General features: G+C 55.0%; 1 protein-coding gene across 1 annotated transcript in view; it reads right to left on the bottom strand.

The window, feature by feature from the left end:
- Positions 1 to 18478, bottom strand: part of KIF1C (kinesin family member 1C) — a 33842-nt gene extending 15364 nt beyond the window's left edge. The window contains exons 1-5 of the mRNA XM_075070624.1: positions 18258 to 18478; positions 4291 to 4448; positions 984 to 1060; positions 581 to 760; positions 419 to 491 (exon numbers count right to left, since the gene is read on the bottom strand). Coding sequence (XP_074926725.1) covers positions 419 to 491; positions 581 to 760; positions 984 to 1060; positions 4291 to 4396 — 436 coding nt within the window. The 5' untranslated portion in view covers positions 4397 to 4448; positions 18258 to 18478. The remainder of the gene's footprint in view (positions 1 to 418; positions 492 to 580; positions 761 to 983; positions 1061 to 4290; positions 4449 to 18257) is intronic.
- Between the last annotated feature and the right edge of the window lie 445 nt (positions 18479 to 18923).

Below are 18923 nucleotides of genomic sequence, written 5' to 3'. Positions count from 1 at the left end.
CGGCGGGGGGGGGGAAGGGGGGGGCGGGGGGAGTAGTGGGGAGTCAGGGAGGGAGGAAGGGAGGGGCTGGGGGTCTGAGTGGGGGAGCTCTGGGGGAGGATATCAGGGAGCACTGGGGGGTCAGGGTCACGCTGAAGCCGGGGGTCACAGTTGGGGGGAGCATTGGGGGGATCCAAGGAGGGGTTAGAGTCACTCAGGGAAGGTCAGGGAGGAGCTGGGGGCTGATCTGGGGGAGCGCTGGGGGGGATCGGGGAGCGCTGGGGGGTCCAAGGGAGAGGTCGGAGGCAGGGAGGGCCTGAAGGACAGAGATGGTGGAGCTCTGGGGGAGGGGGTCAGGGTCACACTGGGAAGGTCGAGGGGGCAGGGAGAAGCCGGGGGGCAAAGTTGGGGGCGCGCCGGGGGGCGGGTCAGGGCAAGCGACTCACCTCCACGGAGTAGGACAGGTCAGGAGAGCGGCTCTCGGTGACCCGGGCGAACAGATCCTCACAGAGCTGGAGCGAGACACAAGGACACCAGCATGGAAACATGGCCAGGGTGCCCCCCAGCCAAGCCCCCCCCAGCCGAGCCCCCCGGCGCCCACCTGGGGGATGATCCCCTGCTGTCCCGGCTCCTGCCGCCCCATCATCGTGTAGGACTTGCCGGCCCCGGTCTGGCCGTAGGCGAAGATACAGACGTTGTAGCCCTCGAAGGCGTGAAGCAGCATCTCCTCCCCGATGTCCTTGTACACCTGCCGCTGGGAGGCGAAGGTGGGGTCCTCCTCCTGGGGGCGGGGACACAGTCACGGGGGACCCCCCGAGTACCCAGCTCTGCCGATGCCCCCCAGCCCCCCTGCCCTAACCCACCAGTCCCCACTCCCCTCCCAGAGCCAGGGAGAGAACCCAGGAGTCCTGGCTCCCAGTCCACCCTGCTCTAACCCACCAGCCCCCCCTCCCCTCCCAGAGCCGGGGAGAGAACCCAGGCGTCCGGGCTCCCAGAGCACTCACCGAGGTGTGGGACCAGTAGGAATAATCGAAGGTGAAGTTTTTGGGAGCATCTTTTGTCAGCTTGGGATTGGTGATACCTGTGGGGAGACAGAGCATGGGGGAAGCGAGCGGGTCGGGGGCCCACGTCCAGCCAGCGCTCCCCCAGGGCCCTGCCACCCCCCGCCGAGATCAGGAACCTGCCTTGCACGTTGCAGACTTGAGGGGAGACGCAGCCCCTGCGCCGAAGAGAGTAGAGTGTAAATAAACATTCCCAGCTGGAGAACTGGGAGAGAGTGGTGGCATTGGGAACCAGGACTCCTGGGTTCTCTCCCCAGCTCTGGGAGGGGAGTGGGGGCTGGTGGGTTAGAGCAGGGGGGCTGGGAGCCAGGACTCCTGGGTTCTCTCCCCAGCTCTGGGAGGGGAGTGGGGGCTGGTGGGTTAGAGCAGGGGGGTCTGGGAGCCAGGACTCCTGGGTTCTCTCCCTGGCTCTGGGAGGGGAGGGGGGCTGGTGGGTCAGAGCAGTGGGGCTGGGAACCAGGACTCCTGGGTTCTCTCCCCGGCTCTGAGAGGGGAGTGGGGGCTGGTGGGTCAGAGCAGGGGGGCTAGGAGCCAGGACTCCTGGGTTCTCTTCCTGGCCCTGGCAGGGCAGTGAGCTCTGGGCCAAACCCAGAGAGAGGCTGAGCAGCCTATGGGGAGCCGGGCACAGACCCTGGCATCCCCCTTTTAAGCCATCCGGGCCCCGGCTCTGACGTGGGGCCAGCTCTTGCCAGCACAGGGCTGCCTTTAAAAGGCCTCCCAGCTCCCCGGGCCGGCTGAGTGACGGCTTGGCAGCTCCCGGGACCATAACAAGATGAGGACGTTCCGGCTATATTTAGCCGGCATGCAGTCCCATTGCAGCTGGCCCTGCCGAATGCCAGCCCGGGGAAGGGTGCTCTGAGGTTGCTCCCCCGGCCTTGGTGCGACAGGGCTCCAACTCCTGGAGTCCCGCCACACCCGGGGGGAGTCCTGTCTTTTTCAGTGAAGGGTTTCTAAGCCCTCGTGGTTGGGAGGAAAAGCACCAAAATGGGACCTGACGCCTGCCTAAGTTTGCAGAGAGCCTGAGCCCACTGCTCTGCAAGGAAGGAGTGAAACCCACACAGCAACCTTGCTTGAGTCTGCCGAGAGCCTGAGCCCATTGCTGCAAGGGAGGGCAGTGGGGGCTGGTGGGTTAGAGTAGGGGGGGCTGACAGCCAGGACTCCTGGGTTCCCCAGCTCTGGGAGGGGAGTGGGGGCTGGTGGGTTAAAGCAGGGGGGGCTGGGAGCCAAGACTCCTGGATGTCTCCAAGCCAGCATGGCCTGTAGGTGTCTCTGACACACAGACACCCCACCACCACATCACACAACCGGGGACATGCCCCGCTCGGAGATCTCAGGTTTCCCCCCACGCCCGCTCCAAACACCGCATGCCCTGCACTCCACAGGCAGCCCGGGAGAAAACACTCTCCGTTCTTCACCCTTTCCACCGACCAGGTCTTTTCATTCCCATCCTTGCACTGGGGGATTGGTAAAGCCCCAGCTGCCGGAGTCATGGGAATTACAGGGCAGTCCCTGCTTCTCTTTTAGCAAAGAGATCGCGAGTCTCTAGTTCTCACGGAGGCAGAGCAAAGCTCGTAAGTGTCAACCTCCTACAGGCTCAGGAGCTAATGGGAAATTTAAAAAAAAAAATCCCCACCATTGCTTATTTTTTAGGGCCAGGGGAACTCTCTGGCCTGGATTCATCAGCTGGCCTGACCAGAGGGGCCTTTCCGGACCTCACCCTTAAACCTTTAGCTCTGCTACAGACCCTGCACCTCCGGGCCTCAGTTTCCCTCCCCGATGTAGCACAAGGAGAAGTGAGAGCGTCCGAGGCCAGAAGGAACCAGCGCAGTCTGACCTCCTGTAGGGCCCGGGCCAGAGAACCTCACCCGGGGGGTTGGGCAGCAAACCCAGCACTCCTGCCCAAGTTAGAAAGAGAGGCCCGACCACTCCCTCCCCAGTGGGGTCCCTCGGTGTTACCCGACCGCACCCCAAGGGCGGAGACCTGCTGTATTTGGTACCCCGACCCCACTGGTTTTCCATTTCGCCTTTTTAAGGACTGGGAATTATTTGGGGTTGGGAGATGCCACTTTCTTCCGGCAGGACCCTCAGACAAGACTGAAACTCTAATTTGCCTGGGACTTAATTTGGGGGAGCTCTGGGGGCAGGCTAGCTGATCCCGCGGCTCAAGAACGGAGTCTGCTGGTGGAGAGACGAGCAGGAAGCGAACGTTCATGCTGCTTGCGACAGATCCCTCCAGATAACTTACACTGCAAAAAAAACCCCAAAACACAAAAAAACCACCCCACAACCCCAGCATGTCTCCAAGCACTCAACACTTGCTCGCACACGGAGAATTTATAAGACTACGCAGCAGTGCCATCTTGTGGCGGATTTATATTCCTTGGGGGTGGCGCTGTCGGCTTCGCTCTCTCCTACCCGCGTACAGGCCAAGAGATGGAAGTGATGCAGCAGCAAGCCCTCCTGCCCCCCATCTACCCTAGGGTTACCCCATGATCCCAGCCACCCCAAGATTAATCCTATACCGCCCGGCAAGGGGCAGGGATCCAGAGCCCCACTGCACTCTAGGTTTTCATTTCCAGCTTCTCTGGGCAGGTGGGAGCAGCCCGGGGGCTGCTCTAACACACACCCGAGGCTGGCGGGGGCGCAGAAGGCAGGTCCGGTCATGCCGCCGGCTCAGGAATGGAGCAGTGGGAGCCAGGGCTGGTATAACTGGAGAGACAGCAGCCTGCGACACCAGGGTCAGGGCGGTGCCGGGTCCCTTCCAGGGAATTCGGGGCAGGTCCGCGTTCCCAGGCTGCCGCCCGGGGAGGAGAGAAGCAGAACACAGATATCTGCAGTGGGGCAGGAAAAAAAACCGTCCCCAGGTCCCTGCCAATCTGGGCTGGGGACAAGTCTGTCCCCGCCCCGAACATAGCGATCGATTAGACCCGGAGTATGGGAGCCAGACCCCCGCTGCCTGGACCCCAAATCACTGGACCACTCCTGCTACTTCAGAGGAAGGAGAAGAACGCCCAGGGACATCTGGGCGATCGGGATGGAGAGAGAATCTCCCTTCCTGACCTCCAGCCCAGGAGAATGATCCTCAAGCACCAAGTTGCGGCAGTGCTGTTTGGGGAAACTGAGGCAGGGAGGCCCTATTTAAGTCAAGCCCTGCCAAGCATGGAATCCAGTGATGTGCCCGAAGAGCCAGCCCTGCCAGGCCCCCGACCCAATCCCGGCGAGTCCGACCCACCCTCTCAAGGGTACTTACATGTACTTTTCCCTTGCATCTGGATGACGCATTTCGCATCCCGGCTGATCTCCCGGGAGCTGAAAGGCCGAACTCTTACGGCTACTTTGACGGAGGCGCCGGCCATGGCGGCTCTCCCCTGACCCTCAGCGCTCGCCGCCGGAGATCACTGGGTCGTCCTACGAGCGAGAGAGGAAGAGACGCAAACTGTTACCACAGTGCCACCAACCAAATGCACCCCGCGGTCCCCGGGGCTGGAAGGACAGCCTGGGGCAAGCCGGTGAGCTTGGCGACCTCGCACGAGCGCCCTGTCCCGCCCCCGTGCCTCGGTTTCCCCACCTGTACCCCACAGTGCTTTGAGGCCTGCCGATAAAAGTGCCAGAGGGATTCTCATCGAGGGCCGGGAGACGGAACGAAGGGGACGCCGGATCCTAGCAGGAAGCTGGGCAGGGTTTGTTTGCAGAGAGTTCGAACCAGGCCTTCAGCTCATGCAGGACCCACCCTGTTGCTAACAGTCAACCTGCTAGGAAGGGGAAGCTACCCCCCCCATCCCTCCCAAAATGCAGAGCCAGGCCAGGCCTGTGGCTGGAGACAGTGGGAGGAGGGTGTCGCCCCAGCAGGGCCCAAGCACGAGACAATAGAGCTGTGTCCGCGGCCACAGGAAACCCGGCACTGTAAGGGCCCAGCGTAAAGACTCGAAGGAGAGCGTCTTCCCGCTGACAACGCCCCGCGCCCTGTCCCACTGCACACAGTTCCCTGAGGTACCCCCCTTTTCCAACCCAGGGTGGGAGAGGGAACCCAGAAGTTCTGGCTCCCAGCCCCCCTGCTCTAACCCACCAGCGCCCACTCCCCTCCCAGAGCTGGGGAGAGAACCCAGGAGTCCTGGCTCCCAGCCCCCCCTGCTCTGACCCACCAGCCCCCACTCCCCTCCCGGAGCCGGGGGGAGAACCCAGGAGTCCTGGCTCCCAGCCCCCCCTGCTCTGACCCACCAGCCCCCCCTGCCTTCCCAGAGCCAAGGAGAGAACCCAGGAGTCCTGGCTCCCAGCCCCCCTGCTCTAACCCACCAGCCCCCACTCCCCTCCCAGAGCCGGGGAGAGAATCCAGGAGTCCTGGCTCCCAGCCGCCCCTGCTCTGACCCACCAGCCCACCCTCCCCTCCCAGCTTTTAAGACTCCTGAGGTTACCATGATCACCCCCAAAGGCTGAAGGTGGCCAGCGTGTCAGCAGGGGGCACTGCAGCAAGTACGGTAAATCACTTTGATGACCCCCTGGTCTGTGAAGGATCCCAGGGCCGAGTGGGTTCCCTTACAGAAATCCTACAGCCTACCCCATGTGAAGGTATGAGAGGAAAAGGCAGGTGCGTGTCTTGCCATCACTCAGGGACTGGAAACATCCTGGCTCCTAATCCCACTACTGACATCAATTTCACCCATCTTCCTTCAAGTTCCCCAGGAGGTGACGCACAAAGCATTTCACCAACGTTTGTGTGAGGCGAAGCAATGGGTCACTCCCGTGCGATGCGCAGCGCGGGTGAGAAATCAGCCCCGTCAGCGCGGAAGACAAGCATCGTTTTTAAACATAGCGACAGAGTCCCCACACAGACAGAAGAGTCGCGGACCGGAGTCACTCAGTTCTGCCTCTGGCCATCTGTCGTACCGTCCCCTTCGCAAACTCCATCCTCAAACCTTTCGCCTCAGTGGATCCTGTCCCTCCCTGGGGTTCCCCACAGAATTAATGAGGGTTCAGAGAACCATTAGGGGCTGGGGACAAACTCTGTGAGGAGAGATTGGGGTCACGCGCCTTAGAGGAAACAGGATAACGGGTTATAAAATACCAACTGGGATGGAAAAGGCAGACGGGTTCTCCCCATCTCTTAACACAAGAGGCAAGGGGCCGTCCACTCAAATTGAAAAGGTTACAACTTCAGGACTGTAAGCAAAGGAAATGCTCCCTCCTACCCCGACAACACGCCGTTAACCTGTAGGACTCACTGCCTCAGGATACCACCGAGGCAGAGAACGTAGCCAGAACCAGAGGATCGGAGGTTTATCATCTGGAATCGCCCGAGTTGTGACGGTTAATGTGGAGGGAGGTTACACCCCAGGCTTCGGGTTTAGAGCCGTTCCCTAAGCGTTCGAGATTAGGAGGAGACCTATGGGGGGGACGGGGCATGGTTACTGAGGGGTCCTTACACTTTGTTCGCTGAAGCATTGGGTATTACAGACGGGAGGCTGGATGGATGGACCCGGGGTGCTGTTTAGATGGATCTCCGCGACTTCCAGAAGCCCCACAGCTGTCACGCTTTTCCTCTGATTTTTTTTTAATTTAAAAATCGAATTTTTGATAAATTGCTTTTTGAGGCAAAAAGATACTTTTAATTAAGATACATGATAGCTCAAAGACATCTCATCATGGAATAGGGATTATAAATTCTATAGTATGAATTCATGTAACATTTAAGAAAAGTTTTGTAAATAAATTTGAATAGTTCATGGATTAGTGCCCCAATTTTATGCAGTTCCACAGGCTTCTGTATAAATGATTGACATGAATCTTTCTTTCTACCCAATGGGACTCAGTGCTCAGTCTAGAGGATACCATCAGAGACGCTTAGTTTTGCAGTTCTCCAACTGTGGATTTGTGTCTCCAGAGGGAACATGCTTGTTAAACAGCAAAAAATGTTGAGAAATAACAGACCTCAACTCTATTGTCCCTGTGCAAATCTGTGTACACAGAGTCAATCCCTCTCTCTAACAGCGCAAAGTTTCAAAAACATTCGACGAATGGAAGATTGTTGGGGGTGGAATAGATCTGGAGGAGGAGAAGTCACCTGCAGGTAAATGTGTTTTTTTTTTGTTAAAATATTATCTGTTTGCTGTTGAAGACAAAAAGATCCGGAATACTTAAATGTCGTTGTTTTATTTAAATAAAACATCTGAAATGTCTGTCTGGTGATGGTCTCCTCCTAATACAGCCTGGCAAGAAAATCCTCCAAAATATTAATCATTAACCTATTGAAAATCGGAGAAAGTTCACCTCCCAATGACTTCATAAATATCTGCTTCATTACCTTGGGTAAATGAAATGAGCAACCAATCCTTCATTTTCTGCTATAGCCGTAAAACTCATCCAAGAAGTTTTCAAAATAAATCACTGTTTAGAAACGTAGAGCAGGTACCTTCTGAAAACGAAACCTACCTCTATCTCGGAGTTGTGAAGAATACGCATTAAGGTGATACCAACCAACCAGAAGGCACTTTTATGTCACAATCCATGATTAAATTGACACTTCCTGACTAGTGATTTAAATCACGATTTAAATGAATTTAATTTGTCTCATGCTAATCCGCCGGCCTCTCGCTCGGTCAACATCTGCCCGTGTATGGTCCCGGGGCGTTCAAAAAAGCACCTTGTGGCATACTACAGACGATAAATCACGGGCAGCAAAGAATAGTGATATACGCAGAGCTGGTGGCCCGGCCTGTTACTAAGGTTACTCAACACTTCCCAGGATAAGATCCTGTTTTCAGTCGATTAATATTTGGCAAAAGTGATCCTCGTCTTCGCGGACGCTTCCCCGTGCGCCAGGCGTCCGCTTGAGGCTGCATTCGGCTGGGAAATTTCAGCCAAACCCGATTCAGCTCTCACAGCCCTCCAGCTTTGGAGCACGGACCTCGAATTTAGCTGGGAGGGTGGCCTTGGTCTCGGGATGTCCCTTTTTCCTCCCCTGTAAAAATCCGCTCCAAGTGCTGCACGCTACAGACTGGTTCACACTTAGCAGCTAAAGTCTCCAAGGATTCAACCCGCACGGGGCATGCACCAGCGCGGAGAGAAAAAATGAGTGTGAGCATAGAACTAACGGCCGGCGCATAGGGCACACGCACCAGGGCACCAAATTGCACTGGCACAAGCAGTGTGAATTCTGGCCTTTCCTAACTTTGGAGTGCGGGGTTTTGCGCTCGATCCTTGCACCAGCAGGTGAACAGTGACCGGCCAGTGGGTGAACAATGCCGTGTTTTAAGTGGCTTTCGGGCTAATGGAAGGCTTACAAAAACTTGCATCTGTCAGTTCTTTCTGGGAGACTCACGTAAGCAGGTTTCAGTCACCGAGGCAAGCTGAAGCCAATCTCAGCAAGGCTTCAAACCCATTTGCATCGGAGGTTTGCACCGGAAAAGCTTGGCAGTGGGCAGTTTTGCATCTGTTCAGAGCAGGTCGGGAGCAGGGAATTCCCTCTGCAGCTAACTACAGCTCAGCACTTCCCCTGCCTCCATCCCTCCCTCGCCCTGCCCTGGTTGCATTTTTCAAAGGTCCTGGTTAAAGGGCCGGCAGCATACGTGCCTCTTCGAAGAAAGAAGGAAGTTTTTATTCCCCCAAGCACTGGCCAGCAGGGCAGGGATCCTGAATAGGGGGACAGCCACTGGAGGGACAAGGATGCCTTCTCCCTTGCCAAATCGTTAGACTCAACAAAATCCAGTGGCGATTAGTTCCACAGGACAACGGGGGAAGAGTATTTCCTCTGATCTGTGCTGACTCTACCAGTTTTTCAATGTCATCCCCTACTCCCTTCTTCTTGTGCTAGGCAGGGGAAACAGAAGCTCTACCGTCCCTCACCTGTTTATCACCTTATAGCCGATGCCCCCTTCCTGGAGCAAGCAAACCCCCAATCTTTTTCAATTGCTCGCCTCCGAGCCCCTGTTTTAAGTCTGCCCCCTGCCTTTTGGAGATTGCATTCAAAACGAGTCCTCACCACCGATTTATAGAACAGCTGCAGATTTTCCTCTATTCGTCTTCAACTCTTGCGCTCCTTTGCCTCAGTTTCCCCACCTGTAAACTGGAGGGGCGGGATGATAAATCCTTGGAGGGTCCTCGCCCCAACAGCCAGCACAAGTGACAAACGTACGTCAACGCGGGGTACCTCCTCATCTTCCTACCGCCTCCCACGTGCCCCGTAAAACGGGCATGGAGCTACCACGCGATTCCCCCTTCCAAAACGCTCCTCCACTGGGCTGCCTCCCAGAAAGCTCAGCGGTCTTGGCACAATCACAGAAATTTGGCGCAGGAAGGGACCTCAAGATCAGGTCCTGCCCATCTCTGTTAGCTTGAAGAGCCGGTTGTTAAAATATCCAAAAGTGTCAAGCAGGAGCCCAATGTCAGAGAAGACGCTCCCACCAGTGAGACGGTGGACGTCGGCCTTGCCGTGTGGCATTGGATGCAGGCCCGAGGCAGGAAGCCAGCTGGAACTGCACCTGGGGCGGGCCGAGAGGCAAACAGCGGCCGGGCGTGCCGAGGGCCGAGCGGACAAAGGCCGTGAGTCACCTCGCTCCTGGCAGGGCAGGGCGTTCAGCCTTCGCGCAGGCTGGCTGTCCCCTCCCAGACACCCAAGCGCCTGGCAGAGAGTCTCCACTCCGCCCCGGCTGGGCTGCCCGAACACGGCCGATGCACCGTCCTGGCGGGAACTGAAAACAAGGATGGTCGCGGGGCACCGAGGAGCCAGGCGGGGACTCGAGAGATCCGGATTCAGTTCCAGACTGCACGGCACAATTCACTTCCTCTCCGCGCCTCAGTGTCCCTCATCTGTCCTGCAAGAGCCCCACGGTGCTAGGAGCTGTACACAGACCACAGAGAGGGGCCCTGCCCCAGCCAGCTTGCAATCAAACGGGAGTAGCAGATTCCTAAACACTCAGTCAGTCCCACTTCCACATACCACGGGCCAGAGAACTGCTCCCAGTGTGCAGCCATATCTGATGGTTGAGCTAGCACAGAAAGCCTATCTGGATGAAATGAGTCCCAGTGACAGAGATGGGTGAGCTGTTTCCGTGGTCAACTCCCCACTGTGTTAAAAATCTACAGCCTGAAACGTATCCAGCTGCAGCCTCCTGCCCTTGCATCAACATAGCTAACTAGAGAAATGCCGAACTCATACTGAATTGAGATTTCACCGAGGCCCGATGTCCTGATTTTATAGGGACAGGCCCAATATCCAGGGGTCTGTCTTACCTTGACCATGTCTCCTTTAGATCTTGTCTTCAGCAGAAGGAGTGTGGGGCCGAGCTGAGGAATCAGGAGTCAGAGATTAGATTGTAAAATCTCCCCATCCCCTTTCACACAAATCTGCCTTGCCCGGCTGAAGGGGACTCCAAGGGCTTTTCGGTGGCCCCGCGAGGGGAAGAGAAAAGCGTCAGATGCACAAGGACATCCAGGCAGAACTAAAAATAAGTTTTCAGCTGTTCTGGGCGAAGCACGGGGTTGGGGGGGAGAGAGAAAACACACGGCCGGCAGCCTCACGTGGATCGCGCAGCTAAATACAGATTTAGAGCCATCTTCCGATCGCTTTCACGTAAATTGCAGTTTTACCATCCAGGCGGCAATGCACAAAAGTTACCCACAACACCCCACGAAGGTCTTTCATCTCTGACCCCCCACACACCCATTGCAAGCATCCTGCGGACTGCTTTCGAGTGAAGGCGCAGACTTGAATTCCCCACTTCCAACCAAGCTCCAAACAAATAATAAAAGTCCTTTAGAAACCAAAAAAACCCATCACCGGCCTTTTTAACAGCTTGACAACGCACCATGTTAGCACAACTATTAAGCCTGGCAGTCGGCGTATCCTAAACTTCAATGCCCCCTTGTTTTCCAAGTCACACGCCCTCACCTAGAATTTAGCTGCTGAGTGCTAAGCTGCCTCTTCTGAGCAAGTGCAAACTGCAATTTTTCGAACCAAGGCTCGGCCTCCAAAGTGGATCTATACCAGTATAACTATCCCCTGCTCGGGGTGTGGTTTTTGGACCAGTCGTTATATCAGATAAGCCCGGTGTGGAAGCTGTTAGATTGCTGTAAAAGGTGACACTTAGGTTTACACGAATCACAGGTTGGTCGGTAAACATCACTTTCACGGTCGTCACAGAAAACCAAAGAGGGAAAAAAATATTCCCCCTCCATCGGAACTGAAATTTCCAGCTAGGCAGACTCATAAAAAGAGGCTGCTTCCAAGCCTGGCCATTTGATGTAAGGATGTTTGCCACGTGCCATTGACAATGTCTGTTCTAACGGTTATAAAGCTGTAACTTTCTGAATATCAGTGTCGACAGGAGCGGTCAGACAACTGTCAGTGACAGTCTGACCGCTCCAGTCATGTCCCATGACTCTGCAGATTTAAAATCAATACAGACAGTCAAAAAGGCTTTAAAAGCCCATCGTTTTTGCAGACCTGTCAAATTTTAAATGGATAAAAACTGGGGGGAAAAATGCTTAATGATAAAGATAGGTATTATCCGTCGGAATTATAAAAAATGAAACCATTTCCCGCCTGTGTTAACAACAACCTGAGATACATGGCCAGGCTCTGTACGGACGCAGAGTGAGAGGCGGGTCCGTATCCTGAGGAGCTCGCAAATAGGCAAGTCAGAGGAAGGGTGGGAGGCGGTAACCCAGGGTTGCAGGGTAGATCGGTGGTTGATCTGGGGCAAGACAGGAATTTAGTCTGATGCTCTTACGTGCCGACATTTTATAGGAGGTCGGATTACATGGTCCCTTCCAGCCTTAAAAAAATCTCAAGAATCCCAGACATTCACTACAGGTCACCGCTCGCCGATTTACAAGGAAGACACTCCCACGGCGCTGAAAACGGGTGGGGGCAAACAGCCCTGCAATAAACAGACTCCCACGTGAAAAGCACAGGCCGGGCCTACTTTGTAGGGGACACACGTGTCAATTGAAATAAAAAGCGGGTCCTCCTGAACATTTTTTGGTTTAAGCTCCCCCGAAAATGTTTTTTTTTTGGGGGGGGGGGGGGGAATCTGCCAGAGGGTATCGCTTTTACTGTCGCCTGCTGGGAACAGGCTGCAAAGACAGATGTCCTGGCGCTGTGGGTTCACTGCCCAGCGAGCAGGTAGGCAGAGCAAAGTCCTTTCTTCCCAGAGCAAACAGTTGCATCATAAAGTGACTGTCGGAGCACCCAGGAAGAGGATGGGAGCAGATGGTTACAATGACTGCTTCTGGCTTTAATAAAAAACCCCTCCGAGTCTAGACAATCCCTCACTGCATCCAGCCTCACAAGGCACATGAAAGAGCCTGAAGCACAGTAGGTTTTCCCAAGACCGAAACCAGGCGTGGCCCCGCAGGAAAAGCCGGCTTCCCCGCAGGCTGACTTCCCCAGCTGAAAACAGGGGAGTTGGTTTCCTCTGGACAGCCGAGAGCACGGGGCCGAGGCCCCAGCAGCAGCAGGGAGTGGAAAGAATGCAGACAAGTTTGTCAGGCTCACCACTGGGTCCCTAATGGAGTCTGGGGCCACGTTGCGCTAGGAGCTGTACGTATCCAAACATGCGCTCGCATCCTCTCTCCCGTACTCTCCCTGCCCCGTAGAGCTTGCCGTTTTAGACAGACTGGCCGGAGAAAGCATGGCTAGCTAGTGGGGGTGGAGGGAAGGGAAACCGAGGCACAAATCAAGGACACGCCACACAGTCACGCAGGAAGACTGCATTGGAACAGGGACTCGAACCCCGGATTTCCTCGGTCCCAAATCCAACGTTTCAAGAAGACCCTGGGGGTAGCAACTAAGGCAGGACACCTGGGTTCTAGCCCCAGATCAACCACCGATCTACCCTGCAACCCTGGGTTACCGCCTCCCACCCTTCCTCTGACTTGCCTTTTTGTGAGCTCCTCAGGGTACGGACCCGCCTCTCACTCTGCATCCGTACAGAGCCTGGCAGGGAGGAAGGGTTTGCTTTGCGAACGAGGCCTGGAGAGGTCAAACGTGGAGCGATGGCTTTAGGGTGAAGCATCCACCCACCGGTGCCAGCGTGTCGTTCACTTTTGCTGTCTAGATAACCGAGGGAAAGCCCTCCTGCTGGGAAACACCCAGCGGATTTTGGACGGCGAAGGCGAAACACCGTAAAAGAGGCCCAATTTTTAGGATGGAGAGCATGGTTTGAAGAGGAGACATGCCAAGGAGGTTTAAAGCCACTTCACGCAGGAATTTTTGCACTACCATGGAGCCCAAGTAGATACCTGGGTCCCGTTTCCATAGTGTCTGAGCAGAGCAGACAAGAAGAGGGACAATGGGTCCCCAAAAACATCTGTAACTGTCATGATATGGGGATGTACCAGGGCCCCAAATGTCTCTCCACAGGATGTGAAAATATGTCTCCGTTTTACACAGCAGAACTGAATCACAGTGAACAGAAAATGCCCCCTTTTTTTACACAGGGAGGCAAATTAACCAAGGGATGGGGAAGATTCTCCAACACGAATACACTTACAGGGTCTTCCCAGGCAAGACTCGATGTCTTTCTAAAACGCCCCCTGTAGCTCGCCCAGACGTTTCGGGCTCGAGGCAGGAATCCTTAGGTGAAATTCCTTTCCCCACAGTCTACAAGAGGCCAGAACTGGGGTCTTGTGAAAAATTTCCCCTAAATTACTTAGGAAAACTTAAGTCCCATTTTCAAAAGTGACTCGAGCACTTTTGAAAATCTCGCCTTTTGACAATCACAACGATCCCTTATGGCCTTAAAAATCTCTCTCTTGCGACACCTGAAATCAACGGAAAACTGGCTCAGCTGTCCCCTCTCACAGAATAAATACAGAAGCCTGAATTCTGCTTGGAATCTGCTTTAAAAAGTCTTCAAGACTCCACGTCTACCCGGGCAGAGCTTTTCAGCTCACTCCGCATCGGAGCAGATTCCCACCCCTTGCACATCTCCGCAATCGCCAGGTGCGTACGTTTCAAACCTTTGCTGGTTCAGCTTCACTCCCGGCCTGTGTGCGTCTGACGCCAATTACACGCATGTTTCGCAACTGCTGCTACAAAAGACGGCAGAGAAATAACACCCCCCCAAAAAAGTCACAAAAGAGTTTTGTGCCCCTCTAAATCCCATCCAGAAAGTAGGAGCCAATCTTCAAACCAAAGAGGCAGATGTTTTCCAAAAGGAACAGGAACCACCCCGCATCATGTAAGCCCGTCTGGGTTAGAAGCAGCCTTCTTCTCGGAGAAAGCAGACACACCAAAAAGCACATTTGTTATCTTGTAAGGATAAATCCCCCTAGTCCGGTCCTGAGTGCAGGGGATGGGTCTAGCTAACCTCTCGAGATCCCTTCCAGTCCTCTGATGCTGGGGAGCAACACCGAGAGACCAACGTATTCGCAAATCTGTCTCTTCCAGACGCCAACAAGAAACCTGTTCGTGTGTGCGGACACCCTGGCCCATCACGCTGCCCTGCTGTTTTCTCGGACGCCCCTTCGGTTGGAAGCTCCTTGGCGCAGGGCCTGTCTTTTTATGCTGCATTTGTACTACGTGGGATGTGGGTCCATGCCTGGGGCTACGGTAACACGCTAGAGACACGGAACGAGATTCAGAACACGGACTGTGGGCTCGTCTAGCTCCTCACTATAACAACATGGCTTAAAGCAACTTTTATTCCAGCAAGGACAACGAACATTGAGCGCACACGGGGACCATCAACCATCCGAGGTTTAGGACGTTTCGAGATCTCCTCCTGCCTTTCGTCCTCGCTTCGCAGCCAGACGGGCCGAAACAAGAGCCTCCAAAACAACGCCAACGCTTAATTACGACGCGAACGCTGTTAATTATAAATGGCGGACAGGCTCCGCAGAAAAGGGCCCTCGGAAAACGAAGCACCTAGCTGTCTTGGAGATATCTGGAGGAGGGGAACAACCCACCGGCTTTCCTGGCAAAGCAGGAGAATCAAAGTTTTGCAAACTCCAAGCAGAGAGGTGCAGATGCTGGGACGGAGCAGACTCCACATCACCAAAAGCAGACGGGCCGATAACCGTTATGAAACACCCTGTCTCGCCAGGCAAGGAAGACAACAGCTGATCAGACGGCTGCGCTCTCCAGGGGGAGTTTAGGGTTGGTACACAGGGTGGGCGTGTGCAGAGGGTGGGGGGCACCCCCACATTTTGAAAGGCAGCCAGAAAAAAAAAATACAAATTAGTCCTTTCCCTTCTCAGGGAGAGTCACAAGCTAGGATTTCACTTGTGCAAAGTTAAGCAGTTTACGTCTGATTAGCACTTCTCTTACCCCTAAACAAATCCCTTGGGCCGCTTGCTTTCCACCAAAAGGCTCTCACGCTTACAAGTGCAAGCCAGTGCGTGCCTGTTGAACCCTGCTCCCGCGAACCAGTTGCCAATCGCTGCCACAGCGAGCGAGCGTCCAGCCAGGCTCATAACAGCAAATGGCTGTCGTGGGCGCAAAGCACTCAGATTCACAAGATCTGGGTTTAAATTCCCAGCTCCGCCCGCCCCCAGACTCCCCATCTGACCTGGAGCAAATCAGATCATCGCTGTGGTGCCTCGGTTTCCTTGTATGTAGCTCAGTGTTAACGAGCCTTCCTTTCTCTGGTAAGGCCTGGTCAGCACACAGGTTTTGTACCAGGGCAGCGAGGCCGGACTGATAGTCACGACCACAGGTGTGTGGCTTAGACCTTTCCCCGCTGTATGTCGTTACAGATTTGTGAAAATACAGGTAAAGCAATCACCAAGCTGCATCCTAAAGCATGTTCTGTACTAATTTACTTTGATCAAATATAGACACGCTGGAAAGAAAGGTGGCCCTGTCACACCTTTGAGGATCATCAGGCTTCCCACGGCAAATCTGAAACCTTCTTCAAAACGACCACAACTGCTCGTCCCATCCTGAAGTTTTCTGCCAAAGCAGGAGTTATTTAAACAGCTGTTACAGCCTCAGAACCAGTCACGAGAGGAGGCTCAGACATGCTCAGAGCAAGCCAGACAAGAATGCCTGGCGAAAAGGAGAGGCTGATAATCGGCAGGGCAAATAACCACCCGCTCCCACCCTCTGGCTTAAAGCAACAAATCAAAGTCAACACGACACCACTTTGAAAAGAGAAACAGAAAGAGTTGGTTTCAAAGTTACATTAGCTCCCAAGAATCGAACCGGAGAGTGTGTTCTTGTTAGCAAAGGTCAGGGTGGGAAGGACGGGACAAACAGAATATTGCATCTCTAAGGGCGGATCGAAAAAGGACAAAGCCCACCCCAGAAAGCTTGCTGAGAAACTGGACCCAGAGAATTCCTAGACGGAAAGCGATTAAGTAATGCATTTTTTCCTCCTCCTCCTCCTCTCACCTCTGAACTACCGGGCACAATTTCCAAAAGACGAGGCTCCATTTCTAGGGTTAAAAGTCAGTGCTTAAATTCCTGGCTGCCATGGATTCCCTGAGTGACGCCACCTCTACAAGCCTCAGTTTCTGCATCTGTAAAATGGGCGTAACTAGCAGGCCTCGCCCCCATACTAAAAACAGCGTCCCCAAACTTTAAGAGTCCAGCGAAGGCCAAAAGCTTGCTTCCAGCGAGTGCATGTTTCAGACACCCATCCCCTCCACGCACGCCAAATGCTGGGCACGTGTATAAGAGATCAGCATCTGGAAGGAGGAGGAGGCATGTTCTGAATGGGACCACGGCTGCATGCGTTTGCAGTCGAAGGCTGGTGAAGTTAATCCAGCATGCAAGTATGCCAAGAGCGGCAGAAGGTAAGGAAATCTCTGCATCCGTTTTCGGAGACACTTTCCAAGCCATCCAATTTTCAGAAGCCGGGCACAAAGTATTTTCTGAAAAAATCAGGCCCCTCAGACACTCAAAAAAACCTAACCCAAAACCAATAACCCTGTTTTTATTAAAAATTGCTAAATCACTTTTGTAAATTTAAGCTGCTGAGAATTCGTAAGGCGCTACCATTTTTTAACTAGCGGCCGGCGCGAAGTTTCACTGAGTTTTAAGGCCAGAAGGGGCTATTGGTCCTTCCCGCATCATCCTAGCCATTTCTGCTTGAGCGAAAGCAGATTTTTTTTGTAGAAAGGGACCGCCCCAGTTTTCTGGCTCCAAGCAGGGGAGAATCCATTGGTTAATTACCCTCCCTATTAAAAAAATACGTGCTCCTGTTTCTAACCTGATTTCGACTAGTTTCTGTTTGGAGATGTTCTACCTTTCTCCACACGTGGGGTTGGTGGACGCACGGGGGCGCACAGAGGATGCGAAAGGTGCACCTCCATTTGAAATTTCACGGGGGGGGGCGCAAATGGAAGGAAAAAGATTGACAACTACTTTGTACTATTAGAGAGTTGCATGGACTCTAAAGACGTAGGTACAAGCAACCGGGCAGTGTCTTTAGATGACACATTTCCGTCTTTGTGAATCAGACGGCAAAGCGAGAAACTCACTTCACACTTCTAAAAATAATCCGTGACCACACAACGGTGTGTTCCCAAAACCCTCCTCTCCGCAAATCCACCGGGAGGCACCAGGGGCGACATCCCACCCCGAAAAGCGTCCAACGGGTTCCCAGAATCTGGGATGGCTCGACACTCAGAATCACAGGAGAGGCACCTTTGTCACCTGGATCCTTACTGGATCTACGACCCGTGCCCAGCCCAGCATCCACTCACCCCTCGCAGATCCGGGGGTGGGACGGGGACTCACCAAAGTTTCTGCCCTTAACAAGTTGAACTTTTTCCCACCCCTGCCTGGGGTCTTTTTCTTATACAGGCTCCTACTACCTCCCACCCCTGTCCCGATTTTTCACACTTGCTGTCTGGGCACCCTAGTCCTGAGTAGCATGTGAACAACCCATGATCCAGCCCAATTGTCTCCCCTCCGCCTGTCCAAGGCACAGCTTCCTGGCATGCCTCAATCCGCCCCTCATCCCATTCAAATACCTCCCAGTCCCCTTCAAATACCTCTCTGACCCCTGTCCCGTGCCTGCCTTCCCCAGACACCCCGAACAGGGCACCCCGATCCCCACAAAGTATTGCTCAGCAAGAGGGGTCCCCTCCCTGCTCTGCATTACCCCCCCATCCCATGCACTGCTCAGCAAGAGGGGGGGTCCCCTCCCTGCTCTGCATTACCCCCCCATCCCATGCACTGCTCAGCAAGAGGGGGGGTCCCCACTCCCCCCGTGCATTACCCAGTAAAAGGGGGGATCCCCTCTTTGCATTGCTCCTCCCTTAACCACTTACCTGGCCTTCCAGTGGCCTCTCCGCACCATCCCTAGGGCCTGGCTGAGATTGGGGTGTAAGGGGGGGCTGGAAATTGAGTTGCAAACCTGACACCCCCCCTGTTTTTGGGGGGGTTGCTTCTAGGGCTGTTGCATCCTGGCCGGGCCCCGTGCAATCCCCGGAGGGGGGATTTGCAAAGATAGGAAGGGGGGGCGCCCCCAGATTTGCACCGGGGCGCGGACCGGGGGTGGGAAGGGGGCAGAAGCAGCTGCGGCCGGCAGCGCCCGCCGGGCTGGGCTGCGAAGGGAAGCGGGGGGGGGTGGGAATGTCGCGAGACGGGAAAGGCGCCTGGCCCCTCCCTGGGAGCCGGGGAGGGGCCTTAAAGGGGCAAAGCTGGGGGGGGGAGGTAGCTCCCGTGGGACAGGGTCTTGGGGTGCAAGGCCTGGGGGGGAACCTGGCGGGGCTTTGCAATACGGGGGGGACGCCAGGGGGGCTGTGCAGTTCCAGGGGGGGCTGAACCTGGGGGGCTTTGCAGTGTCGGGGGGGCAGAACTTGGGGGGCTGTGCAGTGCCTGGCGGAGGGGAACCTGGGGGGCTTTGCAGTGTCTGGCAGAGGGGAACCTGGGGGCTGTGCAGTGCTTGGGGGGGCTGAACCTGGGGGGCTTTGCAGTGCCTGGGGGGGGGCAGA

Source organism: Chelonoidis abingdonii, chromosome 11, assembly GCF_003597395.2.
Source record: "Chelonoidis abingdonii isolate Lonesome George chromosome 11, CheloAbing_2.0, whole genome shotgun sequence".
NCBI lineage: Eukaryota > Metazoa > Chordata > Testudines > Testudinidae > Chelonoidis > Chelonoidis abingdonii.
The sequence above is the reverse complement of the archived record's forward strand: the minus strand, read 5'-3'. Positions and strand labels throughout refer to the sequence as shown.